Raw genomic sequence first — 27,127 nt, forward strand, 5'->3', positions numbered from 1 at the left:
CCAGCCTGAAGGCTGAACATGTTTCTGACTGTATAAACTTCAACATCAAGAAGTACTCAACTTCTTTACTCCAGTAAAAGAAATGGAGTATTCAGTAAAATGAACTCAAGTAAAGTACAGCTACATGAAGAATATACTCAAGTATTTGTACTCCATTACTTCCTGTGCCTGTGTGTAAAACGAGCAGCTGTTCCTCAGAAGAGGTCAGACCGGTCCGGCTGCCTTCAGCTGTTTGTTGAACACAGAAACAATGCATTCTTACCTGAGCGGCTGAACAGGTGATATGTGTACAGGTTCCCTCTGACCCTCACACCTTCTGTCCACGCCCCTGACAGCCTCGTATGAAAGGCAGCAGGTGAATGAAGATGACTCACCTGAGCTCCTGTCATAACAAGCTTTCATTAATCCTCCTGTCTGCTCGCTCTGGGCTGCAGTTTTGTCTCTTACCTGTGGACAGGTGAGACATTTACAACCCCTCAGTCTTCATCTGATCACCTGAGACACCTCGTGCTGCTTCTGCCTCACTGGACTTTAACCCGAGCTCACCTGAGCTCACCTGACAGGAGAGCAGTGAGGAGCAGAAGAGGGAGTCAGTGATTCAGACTCGTCGGTCATGAGGAGTCGTCTCTTCCTGTTGGGGATCTTCTGTTTCATCATCTCCACCATTTTATACTCAAAGTACAGCGAGCCGAGCCCGGACAGGTGGGAGGACAGGTGAGCTCCTGGTTCTGATCCACGGTCAGAAACTCTCAGTGATCATTTACTCAAGTAAAAGTACTGATACCACCCTGTGAAAGTAATCTGTTGCAAGTTTAATCAGTAAACCTTTGTACTTTGTACTCTTGTAGATCAGATAGATCAGATAAATGTGGTGAAGTAAAAAGTTCAGTATTTGTCTCCAAACTGTAGTGGAGCAGCACAAAATGTAAATACTCAAGTAAAGTACAAGTACCTCAACACTGTATTTAAGTACAGTACTTAAGTGAATGTACTTAGTTACATTCCGTTACTGCTTTCATGTTTCTGATAAAAGAAAATCATTCAAAAATGTTTTCTTTGTCTCTGATGCAGCATGTAATCTGTAAAGTAACTAAAGTAACTGAAGTAGTTAAATACATGTACTGGAGTAAAAAGTACAATATTCGCCTCTGAGATGTAAAAGTGGTGTAGAAGAAGAAAGTCAAATATACTTTAGTACCTTGAATATGTACATGAGTAAGTTTACTCTGCTGATTTGATCTGAAGGAGAAATATGAAGTACAACTACCTCAAAGTACAGTACTTGAGTAAATGTACTCAGTTACTGGTGTTAAATCTTGTCTGTGTGTGTGTGTGTGTGTGTGTGATGTCAGTCAGCAGACAGCAGGTGGTGACGATGAGTTCGACTGGACCAACATCTCAGCAGCTCATGAAGAAGAAGAGGCAGTGAGTTCCTCTTCTTCTTCATTTTCTTCTTCTTCTTCTTTTTCTTCTTCTCATTCTTCTTCTACAGAAGTTTTAAAAGTCTCCTGGTCTTTTTATATTTCACAGCGTCTCTTTTGAAGTCTCAGTGATCCACAGCTGATGTTTCCTTCATGTTTCATTCTGTTCATCAGCACGTTGAAGCTCGGTGTTCTCTGAGGAAAGCAGCGAGGAACAATGTTCTCCTCAGAAACGGGTTCAGGTTCTCGGTGCCGGTTCTTCAGTGGGCCGGAAGTTTCTCCAAACAGTCCTGGGACCAGCTGAAGGACCAAGCGCCACCATACGGCTGGAAGGGACTTCCTGTCAACGGTAAACTTCTTCAGACCTGTTAAACTTGAGTCAGTCGGTGGAGCAGCAGTAATATCAATACTTTAATATTCAATATTTAGTATTTACGTCAACACTTGAAGTATTTGACGTAGTTTCTGCTGATAACACTCAGAGTTCTGATGCTGTTTGTCTTCTGGGCCTCAGTGGTTCGGTCGGCGCTCTCCCTCCTCAACAGCTCCCGTCTGATCCGTCCAGGTTCACCTGACAGGTGTGTTCGCTGTGCTGTGGTGGGAAACGGAGGAATCCTGCGCGGCTCCGGTCAGGGGCGCGACATCGACAGCCACGACTTCGTCTTCAGGTGACACCAGGACACCTCCACACGTGTTGTCCGTCATTTGTAAGAGTTCAGTTATATAAAAGGACGTGTCAGTTGTTAGTATTATCCTGCTGCTGCTTCACCTCGAGTCCCCGCCTTCTCTGGGTTGGTTAATCTCCTGTCTGTTGAACGGGTCAGGATGCGTCCTCCACCTGTCCTCCTTCACTGTGTGCGTTCCTCCAGGATCTAGTTTAGGTTCCCTCTTGTTTAACATTGACATGCAGCCACTGAGGTGAAGCCTGTAGACGTGCCAGTGACTTCCATCACTATGCAGATGACACCCAGCTGTACCTTCAGATAAATCCTCAAATAAAAAGTTGATGTCCAGAAACTAAATAATTCAAAATCAGATGTAATAATAACGACTGTACCGTCTGTGGCACCAGTGGCAGCATTAATAACCTCTCCACTGTCTGGGTGCCTGTAAAGAGGCCACGACCTCGGTGTGACCTTTGACTAAAACGCTTCAGTCCTGCTTTTGCACAACTCAGCAACTAACTGAGGTCAGCTCATTCCTCCCGTCTGCAGACTTGGAAAAGGGCATCAATGCTTTAATCTCTTCCAGACTGGACTTTTGCGAGGCTCTTTAAAGGTGCTTTATAAATGAAGTTATTGTCTGTTTGAAAATACTGTTTCAATGCTGGTCAGCAGATTTTGGTAAAACGTGTCTCCTCTGTCAGGATGAACGGAGCTGTGATCAGAGGTTTTGAAGAAGACGTGGGGACGAAGATTTCCTTCTATGGTTTCACCACCAACACCATGAAGAACGGACTCCGGATGTACCGCAAAGCCGGGTTCACCAAGATCCCCCAGAGTCCAGTGAGGACGCGGCCTGTTCTCCAGCTGTGGTTTAACTAATCCAGACCGACGTTATCAGGATAAAATAATCTGGATTATTCTCCACATAATTAGTTTTTTGGTCTTCAATTCTTTTTGTTCACAGCTTCTACATCTATTAATTATATCAACACGAGCCGTTTGTATCTGAAGTGACCTCCTCCTCCTCCTCCTCCTCCTCCTCCTCCTCCTTCGTCTTCTTCTGCAGGAGATAAACTACATCTTCATCCCATCAGACCTCAGGGATTATGTGATGATGGCGGCTGCTCTTCAGGATCAGACTGTCGGCTCGGGTCGAGACAAAGGAGACATGTGAGTCTGAATCAAACACATTAAATCCTGCAGAACGAGATCAGCTGCAGGTTTGTGTCTCTGACACGGTAACGGACAGAAAGACTCTGATGTTTCTGATCCTCTCTCCGTCCTGTAACACTGTGTTCTGACCTGCAGGTGGCAGCACAACACCTGAAAGCTCAGCACTGATCCTGAAAACACTAAACTTGTGTTTGTACTCGTTGTTTAATTTATTTTAAAGTTGTTGTCTTTGAAGGGAACAAGCTTGTGTTACTGACATGAAACTTGTATTTGAGTAAATACTCAATTACATTCCACCACAGCTGAGAGTCCAGGATCTTTGTTGTTGTTGTTGTTGTTGTTGTTGTTGTTGTTGATCCAGGTCGTGTGTCTCCGACAGGCCCTCTAGATATTTTGGTCACAAACCTCCAGAAGACTTCAGGATGCTCCACCCACAATTTATTTCCTACCTGACCGACAGGTGAAGGACGGCTGTGATTGGTCGATATTTTGATATTGATTATTAGATCTTTGTTGATATTTAATTATTCGTCAGTAACAGACGTGAATCTTCTCTCCGTGGTTTTATCAGTTTCCTGTCATCTCGTCGGAGGACCAGCATCAAGTTCGGTCACCTGTACATACCGAGCACCGGAGCTCTGATGCTGCTGACCGCCCTGCACACCTGTGACCAGGTGAGCACACACACACACACACACAAGCACACACACACACACATTCAGTATTTTATTATATCTATATATTATATTTATCGATATTAGAGACATTGAGATTATTATAAATGAGATGGTGGAGACCTGATGTCAACACTGATGGACTGATGGACGTCTTGTCCGTCCCTCCTGCAGGTTTCTGCTTACGGCTTCATCACCAGGAACTACGCAGACTTCTCGGATCATTACTACGACTCCAGGCCGAGTCCTCTGAGGTTCTTCGCCAACCACGACCTGAGGATGGAGAGCCGGCTGTGGGAGACGCTGCACCAGAGCAGAGTGATGAGGCTGTACCAGAGGGGGGGCTGACCCGGGGGGGGGGCTGACCCGGGAGAGAGACGGGCCTCTGGTTCAGTTTGATGTTTAAATCATCTCCTTCAGGACGCAGGAACATTTTAAATCTGCCTCCAGATTTTTGCACAAACGTTCAAACACCTGCAACATGTTTCACATCTGAGCTGGTGGAAGCAGCTTCTGATGTCTGATCACGTTATTTCATTTCAACCAGCTTCAAAGTGTTTTTATTATTATTAAGTGTTTTTAAAACGTATTATACAGTTTTTAATAAATACTTATTTTATACTGAATGTAGCTGCAGATTTTATACGATGATATGTTTTACGTTTAATTTGTTTTTAGTGCTGACGTCATTTAATTAAATGAACTGTTTCATTCTTTTGTTTGAAGCAAATATTTTGATTATTTGAGCATTTTGTGAATTCTTCACTATTTATTCAAAAGTACCAAGAAGATAATAATGTTGCAAATCTCCATTAAAAACAAAACACCCGTATGTTTTATATGTAAAGTCTGCAAAGTGACGACTGTCACAAATATTTGGTAGATTTTTAATCATAATATCTCAAAAAACGATTAAAGCAGCTTATTAAATATTTGTATTTATATCATAAACAGTGAACCTGCTGAGAGTTGCAGCTCTGTGCAGCTGTCAGCTGCTGGACGCTGCATGTGTCTGTTAGTGGACTTTATTTTATATTTTAACCAGTTTACAGGCAAAGAAAGTGTCCGAGGCCTCGTCCGATCAATAACAGAGAAGAGAAATGGTTTAATACAATAAAATAATATGTCACTTTGTTTACAGTCACTCTGCTGCCCCAAGAGGCCGAAACATCCCACACAGCTTTAAATAAAACCATGAAACTCTGAGTAAGTAAAAACATGAAAACAGTTTGAATATTCAGAAGAGAAGCGACAGAAAAAATATCAGTTTCATCAAGTTATAACAGTGTGTGTGTGTGTGTGAGTGTGTGAGTGTGTGTGTGTGTGAGTGTGTGTGTGTGTGTGTGTGTGTGTGTGTGTGTAAAAGGACACAGATTAGATGTGGGGGGGTGTCGAGAGTGTTTTATGAAGTTACCCACCGAGAACAAGAACAAAACCGGAAAATGATTCGTGGATTTTTCAAAATAAAAGCACGCCTTAAACTCTTGTTATTGACTCATTCATGTGATGACATGTAAACATACCGGGATGTGCACATGAACAAAAACATATCCAAAATGAATATTAAGATCACTGTCAGGAATGTTCCTCCATCAGACATCGATTCAACCAAAAGGAGAAATTATTTTTATCATTTTCATTTTTATTAATCTGCTGATTATTTTTATGATAAATTGATCAATCTTTTTTATTATTGTTATTAAATAGCTCGTTTTGTCCAAATAACAGTCTTTGTTATAAACTGTGACATTAATCGTCTCATTTCAGAAGATTAAATCAGATAATATTTAGTATTTTTGATGATAATTTGAATTTCTGTCAGTGAACTAAGGAATGAATCAGCTGATCTCTCAGGCTTCACATAAATTATCACAAACGCTTTCATTCACTGTCGTCACAAATTTACTTCACAGCACAAAAATACATCCTCAAACAGTCCTGGACAAAATACTCTAAGTTATACTCGAGTAAAAGTAAAGACATCATGTTCAAATGTTACTTTGGTAACAGTGAAAGTCATCATATGAATGGTACTCGAGTAAAAGTCTTAAAGTATCTGATATTAAATGTACTTAAGTTTAAAGATTTTTTTAATAATTGCCAATAAAATAAATCAGTTTAAAAAGTAACTAGTAACTAAAGTTATCTAATCAATGTAGTGGAGTAAAAAGTACAATATTTGTCTCCAAAATGTAGTGAAGTGTAAAGTAGCAGAAAAAGGAAACTAAAGTACAAGTACCTCAAAGTTGTACTTAAGTAAAGTACCTGAGTAAATGTCCTTAGTTACATTCCACCACTGGACACCTGGAGAAACATTGTTATCCAAAAAGTAACTAAGTAACTAAACTGTCAGAAAAATATAGTTGAGTAAAAGTACAATACTTGGCTCTGAGTTGTAATGGAGTAGAAGCATAATGTTTTATTGAACGGGAAATACTTAAGTAAAAGTACTTTAGTGTCCTCCTTAGGTCCAGTTCTTGAGTAAATGTACTTAGTTACACTCCGTCTCTCCACACCTGGAGTTGTTATGGAAAACTGTAATCCGAAAAGTAACTAAAGTTTTCAGACACATGTAGTCTTGATTTACTTGAGTAAATATACTCTGATTACTGTCCTGAAATATGTCACAAGCGGTTAAAAAGAAATGCATTTAATTTTGTAAGGAGAGTTAGCATTGTCCGTGTTTATTTTGAAAGGCTACGCCGGAAGTCCCGTACGTGCATATACGTAGCTTGACGCCGCGTCACGTTCAGGAGAATGCGGCGGAGAGAATGAGGCATTCACGGCGAGGAGGGAAAACCAGGAGCAGCGTCAACCAGCGGCGGGTCCGACAGAGTGCCGAAGTCCTGACAACACTCGTATTTCCACGTTTATCTGCTCCGGGATTAAACTTCACTCTTACACGTCTGGATAATAAAACTTTTGTGGAGTATAAAACCGCACGGAGCTCGACCTCTCCGGGATTTACCTCCGCCAGCCTCTCGGAGTTTTCCGCCGCGGTCCGTTAAACTTCAGGAGGAGAAAACTTCCAGAAACTCTCGACTAAACGAGGTAAAAGTCATTTATTCTGTCCGCAGTCATGAATTTAACGAAGCTGATGTTACAAGCGCGCTCACTAACTTCGGTACAAAGGTCGGTGGCGGAGGTGACGGTGTGTTTACATGCCAGACTCCTGCCGCGATGTGCCACTTTCTCCGGTCCGGGCTCGGAGCCACACCGACCCGTTCACGTCTGTGTGATCTGGAGCAGTTTGTCTGAAAATGAGCTTCATGTCTGAACAACAGAGACTTTCTGTCCCTTTAGAAACACGTCTTCAATTCGGCGAACTTGGACGTCACCAAGAATCACTTGAATTCAGTTATATTTAAAGTTACAACAGGGTCACAAAGCCCGCTGACCTCCGCCCCCAGCGTGCGTAATTCAACACAAGACTTCCAGTGTGAGCGGTTTAACAGTGCGTGTTGGTGCTGTAAGTGTTCCCGAGCTGGAGACTGACTCCTACAGATTCAGACAAAACCTGGAATCACACGTTGTGTTTGTGTTTTATGTGGGTGACAAGCACGGGGACATAGAATTAGTGACTTCTTAAAGGGAGTCTGGCATGACAGTATTTATATATCAAAGAAAAGGGTATATTATGTAGCTGATCAGGCTGCAAGTTCTCTCTGCACACCTTTGATCTGGTAATTAAACTGTGTGAACACAAACAGCTCAAGAAATGTTTAAAATACTCCATCGTGCACCACCCTAACTTTCACTGTCAAGTGATTCTTGTTTGTGAGCAATAACCTGATTTATTCGTTTCCACTTGGGACGACTTCACTGAGACTCGAGTCCCTGCAGTGTCAGAGTGAAATGTGTGAGTATTGTTCCTCTTGTCATGAATGCTGTGAGAATACAAAACGCCCGAGGGAGGTGGAAGGAGAAAGGGGACATGGTCGGTGTAAATGGGAATGACAGCTCTGCTTACGCCCTGTGCTCCTCTGTGGCCGCCTGGTTATGTAATGAAACAAGTTGGAACCAGGAAACCGTTCAGAACTCAGCGCCCGGACCAGTGTTCCTGAGGACTGTGTGATCCGGCTGCAAACCCTCCCTCTGTTTATACAGCAACACTGCCTGTGAGGCCTGGTGCTGCAGCTCTGACCGTGTTTTCATGGGACTGTCAGCAGCGATGTGAGTTATCTGCAGAAAACTGGAGCAGAGACGAAGCTCGGACTAACTTCTCCCTCCTGTGTGTGTGAGTGGAGGCTGGTCAGTGGGCTGGAAGAGTTTAAGTAGCTGCTCTGCAGCTGAAACGAAGTCGATGGTCAGAGCGAGCATACATTCAGCACAGAGCCTGGAGGGAGGCAGCAGAGGAGAGTGCCACACAGGGCCGAGCGTCAGGTGCGTCCACTGATCACTTATTCTGCTGTAAAAACGTGAAATGTCTCAGTGGAGTTTGGTTCACACACTCTGGATGTCCCAGCAGTGTTTACACAGCAGCCCACAAGTGGATCCCTCATGAGCGCTTTGTGTTTGAAGGTTTACTGAGCTGTAATTAAAGCGACCTCTGAGCTCACAGCAGGTTAAACAGCCCGTCGCTGTGGTCACACGGCCCTGATCTCACCTGTCACAGGTGTGTGTGTCCACACGTAGCCTGTCATGTTTACCTCCAGGCTGTTTTAACGTCACAGCAGAGGAAAAACAAACCCACAGTGATCAGTGCTCACACCGAGGCCACGAGGAGGTCAGAGACTTTCTTCAGATCAAACACAAGACACCAGACACGTGACGTGTAGTAGACTGCTCCTGATGATATAAAGTCAGGCTCAGCCATCATCTCCTCCTGATGATATAAAGTCAGGCTCAGCCATCATCTCCTCCTGATGATATAAAGTCAGGCTCAGCCATCGTCTCCTCCTGATGATATAAAGTCAGGCTCAGCCATCGTCTCCTCCTGATGATATAAAGTCAGGCTCAGTCATCGTCTCCTCCTGATGATATAAAGTCAGGCTCAGCCATCGTCTCCTCCTGATGATATAAAGTCAGGCTCAGCCATCATCTCCTCCTGATGATATAAAGTCAGGCTCAGCCATCGTCTCCTCCTGATGATATAAAGTCAGGCTCAGCCATCGTCTCCTCCTGATGATATAAAGTCAGGCTCAGTCATCATCTCCTGATGATATAAAGTCAGGCTCAGCCATCGTCTCCTCCTGATGATATAAAGTCAGGCTCAGTCATCATCTCCTCCTGATGATATAAAGTCAGGCTCAGCCATCGTCTCCTCCTGATGATATAAAGTCAGGCTCAGTCATCATCTCCTGATGATATAAAGTCAGGCTCAGCCATCGTCTCCTCCTGATGATATAAAGTCAGGCTCAGTCATCATCTCCTCCTGATGATATAAAGTCAGGCTCAGCCATCGTCTCCTCCTGATGATATAAAGTCAGGCTCAGTCATCGTCTCCTCCTGATGATATAAAGTCAGGCTCAGTCATCGTCTCCTCCTGATGATATAAAGTCAGGCTCAGTCATCGTCTCCTCCTGATGATATAAAGTCAGGCTCAGTCATGATCTCCTCCTGATGATATAAAGTCAGGCTCAGTCATGATCTCCTCCTGATGATATAAAGTCAGGCTCAGTCATCGTCTAGCGAGGTACAACTACATGAACCATCTCCAGTCACCTCCAGCTCGGCCTGTCAGACGATATATTGTCTCATCTTATTGGGATAAACTAAATAAAACATAGAATAAATTAAATTAAACCACTCAACCAAAATAATAATTAAAATGGACTCTTGTCAACAAAAAATGCTCTTAAATAAATAATAAACATTTAACACAGGGGTGAGAGTCATTTATTCAACTGTTAAAACAATTTATCCTGACAATCCGCTTTTGCCACTTTTTGTTCAGTCATTTATCAATAAGTGGGTAAGTCCTCTATGATCAGGTGACAACGTGATGATCCTGACGGCCCTACTTCTCATCCAAAAAGTGTCACTTTTGTGACGCCTCCATTGATCTTTTAGTTTGACAACACATGAATCAGATTGTGATGTCATCGCTGCAGCTGATGACATCATAAACAACATGTGACTCACAGAAACAACAAACCTTTGCTCGGTCTCACTGACACAGATTTAATCCAGTCAGTCCGGAGGCTGTCACAACAGTAAATGATCCATAAATATAAACACTGATTATAAGACAAATCCAGTATTTATAGATTCTTTCATCCTCTTTGAATGAATCAGGTTGTCAACATTAATTAGATTCACACTCAGACAGAGCTGCAACTAATTAATCCTTTGATCAGCGATTAATCTGCTGATTATTTAACGAGGTTTAGTTTATAAAACATAAGAAAACAGTGAAAAATGTCCTTTACATCACATTATTTCAGTTAACATCCACGTCAGGGCTGCGACAGAGGATTACTATCATTGATGATTATTATCTTGATCGATCGATCAGTTGTTTTGTCTATAAAATGTCAGAAAAAGTTGAAAAATGTCGATCAGTGTTTCATCATCGAACCCAAAGATCTTCAGTTTACTGTCACAGCGGAGGAAAGTCACCAGGAAGTATTCACATTTAACAAGCTGGAGTCAGAAGTTTTCCTGCTCAAACTGATGAATTGATTATCAGAATAATTGATAAGTGACTAATTGATGGATGGTTGCAGCTCTGATCGTCTCACTCAGCAGCAGACAGGAGAGCTGCTGTGCTTTCTGCTCCTCTGATAAAATAAACTGATCTGGTTTTCTCATTTCTTTCAGTCTGGACCACATCTCCTCCTCCTCCTCCTCCTCCTCCTCCTCCTCCTCCAGGAGCTCCACCAGCCTCCACCCCCCCGACTGGAAATAAAGCCTGAAAGAAGAAAAGTCTGAGCAGGAAATTAAGCAGCAGAGGAGTTTTTCCATCTCTGCGGCTCAGAGGAAATCACACCACACACTGGATCTGCGAGTGCGTTTCCTGGCTGTCAGCTGAGCGTCAGAGGGAGGAAGTGGAGGCTCACCTGAGGCAGGTCCATGTCTCCGGCGCTCAGCATGAGGCTCTGAGGAGGCGGCGGGCAGGCGGGGTTTTAAATAAAGCTGATTCAAACTCGCGGACATGGGGAAGGAGCAGGACCTGCTGCAGGCGGTGAAGAGTGGAGACCTGCCGTCCACTCAGAAGCTGCTGTCCAAGCTCAAGACCAACAGGAACAGTGAGTACCCCACGCTCTTAATCTGAAGTAACACGCCGCTTTTATTCTGAAATATGGCTGTGTCAACATGTGGTTTATACTGTCTGTCTGTATCACATGTGAAGCTTTGATGAGTTTGATGATGTCACATGATTTTCATATCGCCATAGCAACACATGGACCTGTTGTTGTGAGGCGTTTTACAAAACTGGTAAAAATATCACATCTGACAGAACCGCAGCTTCGTGTGTCGCCACGTCTCTGTTGAGAGCTGCACATGCTCAGTGGAGACCTCGTGCTGACAGGCCGGCGATGATGTCGCTGTCACATCTCTGTCTTCAGTCTCTCTTTAAAACTCGTCGTAGACCGAACGATGTTTGAGCTGCTTGAACAGAGACGACTGGAAGCCGACGTGCCGACATCCTTTTCTGTCGTGGCGCAGGGACAGGTGCGAACATTAGCGTGTCCACCTGAGCGTCGCGTCTCCATCACAAACGGTTTGAGCTGGAACTGATTCACAAAATGAATGAACGCTGATTCGTCCACTGAAGACAGATGTGGCTGTTTCTTTCTGTCCAGTGTGAAGTGGATAACAGCACTGTGCCTCTGTGTCGACCCCTCAGATGAGCTGTGTTTCAGACCTCCTCCTTCAGTCTGCAGCTGCAGCGGCTCTGCTTTTTCCATCAGCAGCTGGAGGTTTGGTGCTGCAGACAGTCGACAGGCTGTGGAGGTGTTGACTTACTGAAACAAGCTTTCTGCTGACTTCTGCCTCCTGCTGCTGTCACACCTCCTAAAACTGCGTCTGAATGAGCGACGATGCCAGTGATTCTCCAACAGCCGGCTGAAACCAGCAGCTCCAGTTCAGACGTGAACAAAGTCTGCTGCCTGCATGAATATTTCAAACCTCCAACACACACACGTGTTTTAGTGCTGAGTGGAAAAACTGAAGCTACAAACTCATTTTCATTGGATTTGAAGCAGCCTATTACCAGCCGGACTGATCGGTGTTTGGTGTCAGGTGGGACGGTTGATGGTTCAGCTGGTGCAGTGAATCAGATTGTGACAGAAAGACGCTCAGGTCGCACTATTTCATATTTTCTCGCTGAGTTTGACAGATTCTTCAACATGTTTGGTGACGTGTGTTTGTGTGTTTGTGTGTAAGAGTTGATCCGGTCGGTGCTGATCCGGTCGGTGCTGATCCAGTCGGTGCTGATCCTCGCCACTGAGGGAAGGTGATTAAACGTAGTTGATGCAGAAGCCGAGAGTTTAATTTGGGCTTCAGTCTGAAACTGGGACATCCCAGCTGGTGTGTTGGGATTTGGAGAATATTTAACTGTATTCTTTATTATTTATTTGGATCCCACCAGCTTCCACACAGCGACGTGAAGTCTTCCTGCAAACTAACAGGAATTTAAATTTAAAAACAAAATCCTAAACCGTCACCATGGTGACAGGCTTTGTTAAGGCTGACATGATGCACTCAACATCAGACTTAACGTAATCGAGCGATCAACAGCTTTTTCAAGTCTCTAATTTCCTCCCATCCGGATATAACCACCAGAAACTGAGTGAAACAACTCGACATATGAAACAAAAGCTGACAATGACAGAAAATCTAAATTATGACAAATATACAGAAACAAAAAGAGAAAGTCTTGAAACAGCAGAAACATCACTTTTTGTTTTTTAATCTGTCTGAAGTTGGTTTGTTGCAGAGCTGCAACTGTTGGTTCATCATCACATCGTCACCAACAATAAAAGTGGTTGTATTGTAAAAATGAGTCCATCAAAAGAGAATTAATTAATATTATGACAAAGAAAATCATTTTGTGTCCGACTGTTGGTTGGATAAAAGAAATGTAAAGACGTCTTTAAGTGTCTTCATTGATTAATCGTATAATAGTGAAAATAACCAGCAGATTGATTTGTTAGTTTCTGCTGCAGTGTGTTGACCAGAGCTCACGTCACATGTATGTTGTACAGGATCTGTCACTTTTACTTTGGACAAAGACTCTGAAGATCACATCGTCAGTTTGTTTTCAGTTTGAGGTGAATTTTTGAGACAAAACTTGAGTTTTCCTGCAGCTCTGTGAATCTGATTCATACAAACAGACTCGTTAATGAGCCTCAGAACAGACAGACGTGAAGGATTCAGTTAGTTTATCAACATTAAAGTTAAAAACAGCTGATCACTGGCTGGATCTGCTGCTGTGAAGATGAACTGACAGCTGTTTCATAACCAGTGTTTTATATTTGAGGCTGATGGTTCGTAGAGTTCAGTCCTCCTCTCTGTGACTGATGTCTCTGCCTGACAGTCGGTTTTGTTTTCTGTTGCGAGTGACCAAGGAAAAGGGGCCCTCTGAGGCCCCGGGGCCGGCAGGAGGTCGGTCTTTATCAGGACGATAACCTCTCACCTGTCACACGGCCGGCGTGACCGCTGACCTCCGACCTCTGCAGCAGGAACGGAGGAGGCTCTGATCCGTTTTCACCAAACATGGACAGGATGATGAAGCTGTGATGTAACAAAGACTGGGAGGCTCCTATTATTAGTCTTTATTATGTTTTTATTATTAATCCAATCCTCTAAAGTTAGACGCTCAGATTTACTCTGCATGCTTGAATTATTGAATTAAGACATTTATTAACTCTCCCAGACAGATTCGTCCCCGTTTACAGCTCAACGACAGAAAAGGAGTAAAGCTGCTCGTCGTCTGTGCGACTGAACCGTAACAAGCTGCCGAGGCTCCGATAGGATCAATAAAGTCCCTTCAGACGTCTGAATGATCCTATAAGTTGGTGTTTATGTAACTTCTATATGACGTGGACCATCATCATCCACATGTCGGTGGCAGGTGTGGAGGAGGACGTAGATCTCCGTCCCTCTGTGCTGTCAGGGTGTAGATGTCTCCTCGGCCAGCTGACGGGCCTGTCCCGCTCCCTCAGGGACGTCCTGCAGACCGTCACATGACCCCCACCCATTGTTCTCCACCTCAACACGCCCCATCCATCAGCTCGTACGTTACCGGAGAGCCTTTCAACCATTGTTCCCGCCGACACATTAAACGCCACGTTTTCTCCCCGTGGAGCAGAAATATTTAGACTTGTTTTTTTCATATTTGGGGACGTTCCCTCTGGTTTTTAAAGGACATGTGTGAGTCTGTCCTCCCGACATCTGGTGCTTCAGTATCTCCCCCTCGTCCAACTGCTATCACCCAAATCACAAGGAGCTCCCAGCTGGTGCCCAGCCAGGATTAAAGGGTATTATAGCAGGGGTGGAGGAGGGTGGAGGGTGGAGGGTGGAGGGTGGAGGGGGTCCGGCTCTGCTCGTCAGATGCTGTGGCATCTCGTCCGGTACACTGTGGCTCTGCTGCTCTATTAAATTAGGACTTAATGGATTAATCCTGTAAGCTGCGTTTACTTCTGAGGCGTCCTTTGATAAGTGAAAGATGTGTTCAGTGTTTCTGGAACATGACACAGTTACAGAACCACCAGAACAGTTCTGTAGTTCACTGGGTTCAGCTGGTTCAGGTTCAGACAAGTTATTACAATTTATTAATTAATTTAAAGTCTTACAGTCGGTGGAAAAACTGTTAGACTGTCTTCAGGGAAGCAGATAATGGGACAATAATGGAGACAAAAGTATGCTGAGAAATACTGAGATATTATTCTCTACAGCCGAGCGGCCTTAAGATAATACCACAGTATTTGTTGGCTGTATCAGGATACATCATCTATATTTCATCTCCTGCAAAGCAAAATATCAAACATTCAGTCAGAAATGTTTCAGTTTGAGACGAAGCCTTTCATATTGTAGCGACGACTGTTGGTACTTTGACACAATATGAACACATCTGATCAATAATCATCAGTAACGTTGATAAAATGACTCAGTGGGCGAAGATTTGACTCAGTTTTCAGCGTTGACAGTTTTGCCGTTGTTGGGCTGTCACAGGGGGAATCACTGATCCCGCTTCTGAGTTTGATGTTTGAAATTTAAAGCTTATAATCAAATCTTATAAGCCCGTCATCTCAGAGTGTTATAAAAGTGAGTTGAACCAAATATAAAAGTTGATTGACGGAAAATTAGTTGCCACTTATTTTGTAAATTGACTTCTTTGCTGCGTCTTTTTGGTTTTGGACTGTCGGTCGGACAGAAGAAGCAGTTTGAAGACGTCACTTTTGGGAAACTGTGATTAGCATTTCTCACAATGTTTTGACATTTTAAAGATGATTATACAATTTAAACGTGACAATAATCATCTGATAATTGATAATTAAAATAATTGTTGAAGCCATGCTAACTATTGAAATGATTATCCGCTCCATATTAGTCTTCTCACCCGCTGCATTTAGCTGTTTTAGCTGAAAGTCACAAGCTGAGGCTGACTGAGCCGTACGACTTAATATTATTACTGAGTAAAGTTTAATTTCCTGACGAGAGCTCTGACTCTCTTCACGTCTATAATCTAGAAATGCTTCAGAACTAATTTAACGACTTTTTTAAAGGACAGAAATTGTCGCAGCTTTTCAGACATTGAACCGGCAAACAAAGGCAAATAAAAGCCTCCTCGGCCTCGAACATCCCGTCTGTCTTCTCTAACAAAAGTGTGCCACAGGAGGTTTTATTATCGACCCTGAGGACTGATGTTTGGGACTGAAGCTCATCAGTGTCCCATTATTGGAGCCTCGTAAACCTGTCGTCTCTCCATGAAAAGCCGGCCGTTGAGAACCGAAACAAAACGGCGGCGGCGTGTTGGAGACTCCTCTGTCGGCGGGGGAGGGACGGGGGAGGGACGGGGGAGGGAGACGTCTCTCCTCGCTCGCTCAGACTGAATCTGTCTCGTGTTTTATTCATGAGTTTGGGTTCAAACTCTCCTCAGCCAATCATCCACCCCAGAACCCGTCCTTTCTTAAACGCTGCTGGCAGAACTCCAGTTTTATTCTGGACGGTTTTCCTCTGCAGCGCCGCTCGCTTCCTCCTTCACTGTCCCTCTCAGTGCGATCAATAAAAGAAGTAAATCTTCTGATATCAGCTTGTTAAATATGAATATTTTCTGTTTTCTTTCCTCCTCTGTGACACTTAACTGAATATCTTTGTGTTGTGGACAAAACAAGACGTCTGAGGACGAAACACTGATCGACATTTTATAACATTTTATAACATTTTATAAACCAAACAACTAAAAATGATCTTTATCTGCTGCCCTCGCGTTAACTATGGTAACTTAGCATGTTAAAGCAGTCCTACATATGTACACAAATCTGTTTTATTTCTTTTACTTTACAAATTTATTTTGTAGGACTGGTTTTAGTCCGAGTTTAACTTTCCAAGTGATCCCTGTGAGTGGTTCTGAGATGATACCAGGCTCAGAGTTGAACCGGATCAAACCAAAGTAAAGCTTTGTTGGTTTTCTTTTCCGTCCCGTCCCGTCAGTCAGGACGGGCCCCAGACATCCAGAGGTCCTGACGGGCCCCAGTCATCCAGAGGTCCTGACGGGCCCCTCCACAGGAGCTTTGTTTCCCGTCTTCACAGCCCAGAGTCTTCCTGCCTGTTTGTTCGGCTAATTAAACATTTAACACACCAACAGCAGAGTTGACAGGTAAACACCATCAGCTGAAACTCGGAGGCAGAATTTCACACACTTTCCCTCCAATCTGTGGAAACTTCCCTCCTCATTATCCACCGGGTTTACAGCCTGGTGTTCAGAGCCGCAGCAGCAGAGACCCACTAAACTCCTTCACCCCTCAGTCAGAAGTGACTGATTGGCTGAACAAACAGTCTCCTGTATTGACTCGACCTTTCCTCACAGCAGAGCACACGCTACGGAAAGGAAACGTCCTGTTGAAGGAACCGTGAGTGTGACTCTCTGAATGTGTTGGTTACATACGAGCCGTCGAGTGACTGCGTTATTCCACTTTTGTCAGCAGGAAAACCAGAACGTATGACAGCGACACAAAACGCTGCAGTTAATGATTTTCTGGAGACGTTTGCAGTCTGAGTTTGTTTATCAGAGCAGGAAATCATTTCGACCTAAAATCCTCCGGGACGAAGAATACAGACGGTAAAGAAACGTCAGTTAACCTGAGAACAGGTGCTCAGACTCACCTGTGGAGCTGCAGGTCAGGAGAGGTGTTTCCAGAGAGCTTGACTGACCCGTTCACACCTCGAACAATGTGGATTCTATCAGAACCGACAATTTCCAGCTAATAGAAGGTCCTGCATCTTATTAACTGTTTCTCAAGGCTCCAACTAATTATTGTTTTAATTCATTAATCCGCCTTTTCATCTTCAGATGTCTGTTTTGTACAAACAACAATCAAAAACACAAAAATATTAAATTTACTATCGTGTCTGACAAAACATCATCATCCTCATCTGACACGCTAATTAATGATTAACTGACTAATCCCTGTAATTTAGAAACAGTTCAGAGAAAGATGACCTTAGATTAAACCGGTCCTCCATCAGAGAGAGACACCTGGACTAAACTGTCCTGATCAGTGAAGTTAAATTAGGATTCAAACGTACGAGCTCGTTTAATTCAAACTAAAAACTGGTCCAGGTTCAACAGAAGCTCTCTGCTTCTTTGGTGCTTCGTTGTCTGAGGGAGTAAAAATACTTTCAGTCCTAGTTTTTAAAAGTATGACCAGAAATGTTTCTTCCCTCTGAGAGTTTCATCAGATTCATAAATACAGATTCTCATTTTCACTAATGAACCACGTAAAGTTTTAATTTACTCTTCTGGTCCCGTCAGCCTCTGGGACGTCGCCTGAACTGTTTTTGAACTGACGCTCTCATGTTGGTGGTTCTTCTTCTTCTTCTTCTTCTTCTTCTTGTTCTTCTATGTTTTCTTCTTCTTCTTCTATGCTTTCTTCTTCATATAAACGGTCTCCATTATAATTTGGCCTCCTCTAAAATAAAATAACGTGCCTGTGAGCGTGCTCTCAGCGGCGGCGCAGGAAACTCGACTTTTTATAGAGGCTTTGAAATGAAAACGAGACAATGATAATGAATGTAGTTGGAGGCAGTATCCTGTGTGTGTGTGTGTGTGTGTGTGGTGTGTGTTGTGTGTGTGGTGTGTGTTGTGTGTAGTGTGTAGTAGGATGCAGTGTGTAATGGCTGCTGCTGGTTTTCTTTATTCGCTGTTATGTAATGGAGGTTCTGCACTCGGCTCTCGTGTTCGGGGGTTTTCTTTGCTTTTCTCTGAGCAGCTCAGACGTCACATGACTGAACCACTGTGAGGTTACAAGATGTGACTTTTACATGAAATGACACTGGAAGCATCTTCATCAGTGTTAAAGTCAGTTTGGAGACTGTACACAGCTGTGATGACGTCGCTGTGAGGTCACTGCTTTTCAACAACAGATTTATTCTGCTCTGCTGCTGCTGGACGAGCTGACTGACATTCAGATCCAGTAGAGTTCAGTCCACCAGCCGTTCATCAGGACGGAGACACATCAAGTATCTGACTGTAAGAAATATTACAACAAGAAAGAAAAGTGAAGCACGTGAACCAACAATTAACACCTTTCTAACAGGTGAAATGACTTCTGGACACTCAAACTATTTGGTTTCCCTCAAATTCTTTCAAACTTCTTTTATTACCTTACAAGGAGGTTGTGGAGGTGTTTGGTCGGTCGGTCGGTCGGTTGGTTGGGTGGTTGGTTGGTTTAGTGGTTGGTTGGTTGGTTGGTTGGTTGGTTTAGTGGTTGGTTGGTCGGTTGGTTGGTTGGTTGGTTGGTTGGTTTAGTGGTTGGTTGGTTGGTTGGTTGGTTTAGTGGTTGGTTGGTCGGTTGGTTGGTTGGTTGGTTGGTTGGTTGGTTGGTTGGTTGGTTTAGTGGTTGGTTTAGTGGTTGGTTGGGTGGTTGGTTGGTTGGTTTAGTGGTTGGTTGGTTGGTTTAGTGGTTGGTTGGTTGGTTGGTTGGGTGGGTGGTTGGTTGGTTGGTTGGTTTAGTGGTTGGTTGGTTGGTTGGTTGGTTGGTTGGTTTAGTGGTTGGTTGGTTGGTTGGTTGGTTTAGCGGTTGGTTGGTTGGTCGGTCGGTTGGTTGGTTGGGTGGTTGGTTGGTTGGTTTAGTGGTTGGTTGGTTGGTTGGTTGGTTGGTTGGTTGGTTGGTTTAGTGGTTGGTTGGTTGGTTGGTTGGTTGGTTTAGTTGTCAGCCTGGAGGACATTTGAGGGTAAAGCAGAAAACATCGTCTCCATTAAATATGATCCGAATTCACCCAGAAAAGTGAATAAATGTGTGTTTTTGTTTATTAATCAGTGAAACTCTTTGGATTTGTTGGTTCAAGCTTACGTAAACACACGTGACACTTTGTTTTACAGGACAAAGACGTGACTGGATTTAATATAAAAATACAAGAAATGTATTTTTTTGTTCATTTTTTGTCACATATTTCTAAATAGGAGCCCAGTGAGACCGTGGATGTGATCTAAAATGGTTAGAAAGGCAATTTCTCATTTCAGCTCGACTTCAGAAAAATCTGAAAATATTTACATTTTGAGAAAACAGTTAATTTATTTAATAGTCGACATCTAACTGAATAATCGTTGCAGCTGTTTCTGACACCACAGAGCTTCAGTACAAACTGGACTTTATTCAGGCGCCGGCTTTGAAATAATTCCTGAAGATCATTGTGTGAATCTTACTGACCCTTATTATTTATACTGTATATTATATAACATCCCTTCTGTAAAATGTTCCTTCCTATTGAAACTAGCAGACGATCCCCTTTGAAGATTCATCAGTAGATTACCCAGAATCCTCTCTGCTGATGTCTGTAAAGAAGTTGGACAAACTCATTGTGTGCTGTTAGCTCGACTGTCTCGGGTCTGATTTATAAGTTCTGACTCTGACTCTGTATGAAGAACATTTCCCACCGCTGAGCATGAGAGGAATTCAGAGAGCTCTCATTTGGGTCAGAATTGTGGTAAGATGCTAAAAATGGTTTTATTTTCACTGTGAAAACTCGGCCTGCGCATATTTAAGGTCGTCACAGTCGAGGTTTGCACCTTCAGACCTTTCAGACGTTGAAGTCTGCAGCTCAGCGTGACGTCTGAGTCACAGCTGCGTCCTCGCAGCTCCAAAAGTTTCAGTTATTTTTCACCCTAAAATCCTCCGAGTTGAATGTGTGCCAGCCATTGTGCGAGCAGCAGAGTGCGTTTGAATGCAGAGGGAAGAATGGAGGCGGTGATGTCATGGTGTTGGTATGTGGACCCCAGAGCGCTACCTTCGATCCCCCTTTCTGAGGCTGGAATTTGACTCCGGTGAACAGAGTTTCCTGAAGTTTTCAGTCGATGACAAAGAGAGAAAGGCGAAGCGAGGCCTCGTGGGTGTCGCAGCGCTGCCAGCAGACTCTGCTGCTCTTTTCCCAGCGACGCTTTAAGACGACTTCAAACAGAATCTCAGTCGGAGGAAGAAAGAGTGGTCGAGGTTTTGTGGTGCGGATCGGGGCCAGGAAAAGACCGTTTTACTACTGAAAGTGTAGTCTGCTGTTTCTGTCCTGTACTTCTGTTTATTTTTATGTTTTCAGTTTCCCTGATGGCAGCAGTTATTCTCCTCTATCGCAAGCTGCTCAAACTATTTGTCATGATTCATTATTCAGTTGATACTTCTACTGCAGATATGTCAAACATTCATTACTTCAAACCTCCCGGACGTCTCCAGTGTTTGTCTCAGTTTTCTATCACAGTAAAGTCTTTAAGCATCTGAAGACGTCACTTTGTCAGAACCAGTGTCAAAGTGATTTCAGACTGAAAGACTTATTCACTCATGTTCTCATTTTACCATCCAGACGATGGATTACCATCGGTTTTTATTTTCTCTTCTTAATCCAGCAGCTACTTACATATTTTGCCAGCGTGTGGCTGATGGCAGCGGCTCACAACAAGAGGAAGATTCAGATAACAGACTTTAATCCGGGTCTTTCTTCTGCTGGTGTAAACATGTAAACTGAAAGTAACGTGACTCAAATGTTATGACTCTCGATAATTTGACTTTAACATATAAATAAACGTCCATCTGCTGTGTTTTTCTGGTTTGTTTCAGCCGCTTTATTGATGCTTTTTGTTTAATTCTTGAAGGAAACTGTTCCCTGGATACACGCAGGTCATTTATTAAGACTTTATCTGTTTCTTGACGTTATACTTTAGTTGTTATTTGTTGATGAACGTGTAAAACCTCCTGGTGTTGTTGAAGAAACAAACTCTACCTCTAGAAAATGAAAGTTGTCGGTGTTCTCGCTGCTGCAGTTCATACGTCACCTTATCTCTGTTACTGTAAGCGGAGGCGGGGTCCGCCGCACCCACAGGCATGCCCGGTCACATGCTGGAGGAGGGGGGGTGGTGGGGGTGGGGGGGTGGAGGCGGGAGGCGTAGAGAGTGATGGAGGTTTGTCCATAATGAGCAGAGGAACGGGTGTGGAGCTGAACTCACATCCACCCTGAACAATATGTGTGGAGAGCTGAGTGTTTTCTTCTTCTAGGTTCAGATAGAAACAGGAAGAGACACACACACACACACACACACACACACACACACACACACACACACACACACACACGCTCCACCCTGAACCACTTTGAACATTGATGGTTTCTGCTGTTTAGTTCGAGAAATAAAAGTTCTTTTTAATTTAAAACGTTTAAAGTCGTAACTCTTGGTTCGTTCGTTCAGACACAACAGGAAGTTGTGTTTTTACTTCTTTAACTACAAATTAGACTCCTCATGTCTTCTACTCTCATCAGACACTTGAATGCAGGAGACACATTTTTAGATCCTGGATGAATGTTTTTCCTTCTCTTTCGTTGACATGCAGGAGTTACACACCACATTTAATCTAGTTGCAGTATTGTTGCTTGGTAACACAGTTTAATTGCAGATTAATTGAAAAACACCGTGCGGTGCTTTACTCCACTTTTGAGCGGTACTATTATACAACATTTTAATGTTTTGATTACAATAATCTGCAGATTATTTTCTGGATGAATCGATCGACTAGCCGACAGAAAACCCACTAAGTGTCATTTAGGACCTGTGATCTTAATGGGTGTGTTAAGATCAGTAATTAGTAACTGTGACCAGCAAGTAGACTGAATGAATGAATCTGTCTCACCACGTCAGTATGAACCCAGAACGAAGAGATTTCTCTGTGATCTGACTCAATAAATGGATCAGAAGCTGAAATGACAACATCTTAATGTCGGCTTGTAAAAAGCCTGGACTCAAGCAGCTCAGGTCTGTCAGCCAGACGACAAACTTTTAAAATGTTCGTTCCCTGAATGGAGTTCGGCTCGATCAGAGCTATGCTGAGACGTATTTCCAAAACTTACCAGGTAGCTCGACTTCCTCACTCACTTTCCTCCACGCCGGCTCCTTTTTGTCCTGTGTTGGTATGAATAGATGTGCTATCAGCTCTCGGTGTCGGCAAACGGACACACGACACATGAATGCCCGGACATAAACGACGTTACATCATGACGTCAGTGTGAATGTCCGATAGGCTTTCTGACACAGCATCTAGACGTGCAAATAATTGGTGTTTGGTCTGATATTTCCATTATTGTTCTTTTGGTTCCGAAGCTCAAGTGTAATCGGGCCGATACATTATGACTCACACAAACCTCAAATCATTTAAGTAATCGGTGAGTCAGGCAGACGAGGCTGACATTTAAACCGAAAATATTCAGTTGTTGAGTCAGAAACACTGAGCACGTGATTCAAACCTGCAGGTATTATAAGATTAGGTGTTACTAAAGAGAAATGTCAGCTGTCCATCAGCCTCCATCAGGTCCTGCTGTCCTGCAGTCTGACAGTCTGAAGGCTCCTCATCAGCATCAACAGCAGCGTGTGAATGAGACGTCAGTCAGCAGCTTCCAGCTGGATCAACACAGGAAACATCTCTGCTTCATTAGACTGTCGACTCCACTCAGAGGAAACAAACATCACAGATACAGAAACTTCTGTCTGTGGTCGGAGAGTGAACATGACACATTTCTAATTACCTCCACCAACTCGTGTCCAGTGGTTGGTTGTTTGACTGGTTGGTTGATTTGCTGGTTGACTGGCTGGCTGGCTGGTTGGTTTATTTGTTGGTTGGCTGGTTGAGCAGCAGAGATTAGAGGTGATGATCAAAAACTTAATCTGCAAGTATTTTAATTATTGATTCAAGTATAAATCTTAAATATTCTGACGTTCCTCAGATGTTAAGATTTGTTGCTTTGTCAAGTAAAGACTGTGATGGACTAAACGATGAATTGATTATCTGAGAAAGTGATCAGCAGATCAATAGATAATGTAAACATCAACAATTAGCACCTGAACACTCACCTGCAGTCTGATTCTCGGTCAGTGTGTGTCTGTTTATGATTAGGAAAGTGTGTGTGTGTGTGTGTGTGTGTGTGTGTGTGTGTGTGTGTGTGTGTGTGTGTGTGTGTGTGTGTGTGTGTGTGTGTGTGTGTGCTGTAACCTGACCATGACTCGTGTCAGAGGAAGAGGAGGGTGGGGGGTGTTTTGTGTTGACAGAGGCTCTCGAGGCGTGGAGCAGCTCTCAGGAACAAAGCCTGGACTCTGGGCCTCTTCTACACTTCCTGTCCGACACCATTGTTCCTCAGACCGGGAGGCTGAAGCTTTGTGTCGGCTCAGACGCCCGAGTCCCCCCCCCCCCCCCGCCCTCCTGAAGGAAACCACAAACTCTCTGACTGATGTGGTCTATACTCTGTGACCTCTTCTCACTTTCTGATGACCTGTGGAGACGTCCTGCTGCTCTGCTTCCACCTGACTCACACAGAAGATCTCCACACGTGCTGCAGATGATCATGTTCCCTCAGGATGAACCATAATGACTTTTAATGTAGCGCCATCATCACGTCAACTTAATGAGTCCAAATAAATCAGCTGGTCGAAAAGCTTCAGAAAAGTTTAACATCTAACAGTTTCAGTAACTTTCCACAACTGACAATCCAACATTAGTCAGATTCAGTGAAGAGGAAACGGGAACGATCAGTCCATTTATAGATCAGTGCCAACCATTTTGTTAATCGATCAGCTGTTTCCTTCAGTTTCCAAGCAAAGAAAGCCAAAGCTCGTCAGTGTCCAGCCTCTCTAACAGCAGATTCTAACTAAAGACTTCATGTTGAACTTCTGATTGAACGGTGAACCCGTCCTGCCGCCTGCCTGCTGCTCTGTTGTTGGCTCATTTATCAGCGGGCTGATAACACCGTCGTCACACACAACAGAGCCGATAAGACCGCCACCGTCCTCCCTCCGCCTGAACCTCCACACGCCTCTGAGCGACACCGCCCGGCGCTCCGCAGGCTGCACGGGAATGTAAACAACACGTCTACGGTCCATCGGAGCGTTTAAACGCTGCAGAGTTCAAGATAAAGAAAGTTGAGGAGACCCTGATCGAAGGTGTAACACACAAACACACACCAGGAGACTCACAACACACGGTTCAGTGTGTGACCTGGTTTCTTCCTCTTTATTTTAATAGATGCAAACACATTCCTGCTGAAAACCAACAACACTCAACATTTACATAACAGCAGGACGTCCTGACAGGAGACGATCACAGGGTGAATATCAGTCGTTCATAATGAACATTACAGCTGATAGATATTTACATTGATCGTTTAGTTTATAAAACGTTAAATGTATATTCAGTTTACAGTCGTAACACAACAGTTAGAAGCTGGAACCACATGTATTTTTGCATTTCTCCTCAAATGACTTCAATAATTAAGCGATTATTGCAGAAACTATTCCTGCCTTAAAACTCAAACACTGTCTCAACAATCGACTGTCTTACACTTTACACCTGTAAAGTTTCACATATAGTCTCTTTATTTAAACATGCAGAGAAAATGTCTTACAGTTTGTTCCCTTACAGTTTCCAAGGACGTCACATTTAATCAGGAGACGGCGTTGGAGGAGGAGCCCCGTGCTGTCGGGCCTGTAGAGCGTTGAGCCGGCTAACTTCCTGTTTAGCGCCCGGCTAACTTGAATGGCGGATACAATAATTTAATCGTGCGGCTCCTCTAGACTTTCCAAATGTTATTGGACTGAATGGATCCAGTGATGACAGTGGAACGAGTCGTGTCTCAGGGCTGTGAGGTTTCCACTGCTCTACCGCTGCTTCTTCCACATGTAAGCTTACGGGAAAAAGTGTTTTTGGGCCTCAGTGCATCACGTGACGATGTAGAGAACTGGCTTCAGAGCCTGGAGCTCCTCCTGGTCCTGCTCACAGATCAGCTGTCTCTTCTCAGTGTGTCCAGCTGTTTCAATTCAACTTGATGTCGCTGCTGTCGTCACTTTAAAGGAGCAGTTCCCCTCACACTGATGGAAAGTCAGGAGAAGTTCTGTAGTCCACAGAACATTTCTGCTACAGATCCAAAATGTTTGTACGCACGGGTCAGTTTACCTGGGTTAAAGGTATGAGTGTGTGTGTGTGTGTGTGTGTGTGAGTGTGTGAGTGTGACACTGCTCCCGTCAGTGTTTACTACCAGAGGTCACAGGAGGTCAAAGGTCAGTCAGCAGGGGATGATGGGAAAAAGATCCCAGACTTTGGATCCACCCACAGCGTCCAGACCAGCAGACAGCACCGCCTCTGATCAGCCTCTAAACATGGCCGCTCTGCCCCCCCGCCCCAACGTTAACCTCCACCCGCTCCACCCTCAGCCTCGACAACAGAGCTGTTTGAAGTGTTTCAGACGGGGGAACACAGCGGGCTCTGCCTCTGGGGATCACAGCGCTGCTTTGATAATGACCTGGATTTTTTATAATTAATCAGCACAAGACAGAAATTAGAGGCCGACACAGCGAACACGCGGGGAGGGAAACTGTCTGCGCTCATTAAAACTCCTCACAACACCAGAAGACACAAAAACACTGCAGCTGAACGCTGTCTACACTTCTTGTGTCTTCACCTGTCCCTCGCCTGTCCCTCACCTGTCCAACTCCTGCATGAACTCACTCTTAAAGGGACAGTTCACCCAGAAATGAAAATTCAGTCATCATCTGCTCACAGGTGTATCTAATCATGAGCATGAAGCTGAGTAGATGATGACTGAAGTTTCATTTTTGGGTGATTTGTTCCAAAGTAAATTCAAGGAGACAGTTTTTATTGGTGAGTTTGCAAAACTTCATACATGCTAGTTTGTTAGCTTGTTTGTTTGTTGATTGAACCTTGCTGATGTGGTTTTATTTTGAAAGGGTTTGAATGAATCAGGAGAATGTGAACTATCTAAAGACGTACAACATGACTGTAAACTGCTCTGCCGTGTCTGTGTTGGTCGGAGGTTCCTCCTTCACTGAATGATTCACTGGTGAAGTTTTATGGCTCAGTCTGTCTTTGTTGGCTGAGACATGAAGACGTAGAGTCTGAGTGAAGCAGACGAACCGGAGACTTTACTGTTTGATATCTAACATCCACTCAGTATTTGTTCTGTACAGTGAGCAAACTGATAAAACTGTGTGATTGAGCTCCAGTGTGGCGTCGTGTCCAGACTTCGGGGGGGTGTTGGAGCGTCTCTCGTCTCGCTGCAGTTCATCTGTGTCCAAACATGAGTGTGAGCTGGAGGACGGGTCGAAGGGACGGACCTCCGTCGTCGTCTTCATCCCCAGAGAGACGATAAGATGAAGCTCGCTGTCGCGTCTCTGCGCTAACGTCACCGTCCTCATTCAGTCAGCAGATAAGAGACGGACGTGTCCCACTCCTGCTCTGGACAAACACTTCCACAGCTTCCTGTGTTCCTGTGCCAGGCTCTCTCTGAAGGCCAGGGGGGAGGAGGGGGGAGGAGGGGGGAGGGAGGGAGGAGGAGGCTGCTGATTGGTTCCCACGTTTCCCTCCGAGAGCGAATCTTCAAACAGACCTGCTGCATCAAACAAAGCCACTATCACAGAGTTAAAGGAGCGCTGCAGACAGATTACACTGTTTCTGTTTCTACAAGTCAGGAATAAAATCTGAGTCGCACAAAGTCTTATTGTGTCAAACTAAAAGTCCAAAAGTCAGAGATTATCAGTTTATGA

The 27,127-nt window shown here is 44.0% G+C and overlaps 2 protein-coding genes across 8 annotated transcripts in view; both read left to right on the plus strand.

Moving 5' to 3' along the window:
* The first annotated feature begins 69 nt into the window (after nt 1–69).
* On the plus strand, nt 70–4,604 carry st6galnac2 (ST6 (alpha-N-acetyl-neuraminyl-2,3-beta-galactosyl-1,3)-N-acetylgalactosaminide alpha-2,6-sialyltransferase 2). Its single transcript, XM_084370461.1, has 9 exons — nt 70–714; nt 1,353–1,425; nt 1,596–1,770; nt 1,936–2,089; nt 2,788–2,926; nt 3,153–3,256; nt 3,639–3,719; nt 3,831–3,933; nt 4,108–4,604. The coding sequence occupies exons 1-9, from the start codon at nt 614–616 to the stop codon at nt 4,279–4,281; spliced, it is 1,104 nt and encodes a 367-aa protein (XP_084226587.1). The 5' UTR covers nt 70–613; the 3' UTR covers nt 4,282–4,604.
* Nucleotides 4,605–6,712: 2,108 nt separating this feature from the next.
* The window catches only part of LOC311268378 (CASK interacting protein 2), a 53,903-nt gene continuing 33,488 nt past the window's right edge, over nt 6,713–27,127 (plus strand). For all 7 annotated transcript variants that reach the window (XM_084371994.1, XM_084371996.1, XM_084371998.1 and 4 more), the window contains exons 1-2: nt 6,713–6,984; nt 10,696–11,123. In XM_084371994.1, the coding sequence (XP_084228120.1) occupies nt 11,030–11,123 (94 nt within the window). In that variant the 5' untranslated portion in view covers nt 6,713–6,984; nt 10,696–11,029. The remainder of the gene's footprint in view (nt 6,985–10,695; nt 11,124–27,127) is intronic.

Source organism: Pagrus pagrus, assembly GCF_965226575.1.
Source record: "Pagrus pagrus genome assembly, chromosome: 13".
NCBI classification, from domain to species: domain Eukaryota; kingdom Metazoa; phylum Chordata; class Actinopteri; order Spariformes; family Sparidae; genus Pagrus; species Pagrus pagrus.

Bases quoted from the DNA above. Each gene is read 5' to 3' on its own strand.
- st6galnac2 (XM_084370461.1), top strand. From the start codon at position 614: ATGAGGAGTCGTCTCTTCCTGTTGGGGATCTTCTGTTTCATCATCTCC. The intron at 3,257-3,638 runs GTGAGTCTGAAT...TGTCTCCGACAG, and splicing joins GGTCGAGACAAAGGAGACAT to GCCCTCTAGATATTTTGGTC. The intron at 3,720-3,830 runs GTGAAGGACGGC...TGGTTTTATCAG, and splicing joins ATTTCCTACCTGACCGACAG to TTTCCTGTCATCTCGTCGGA.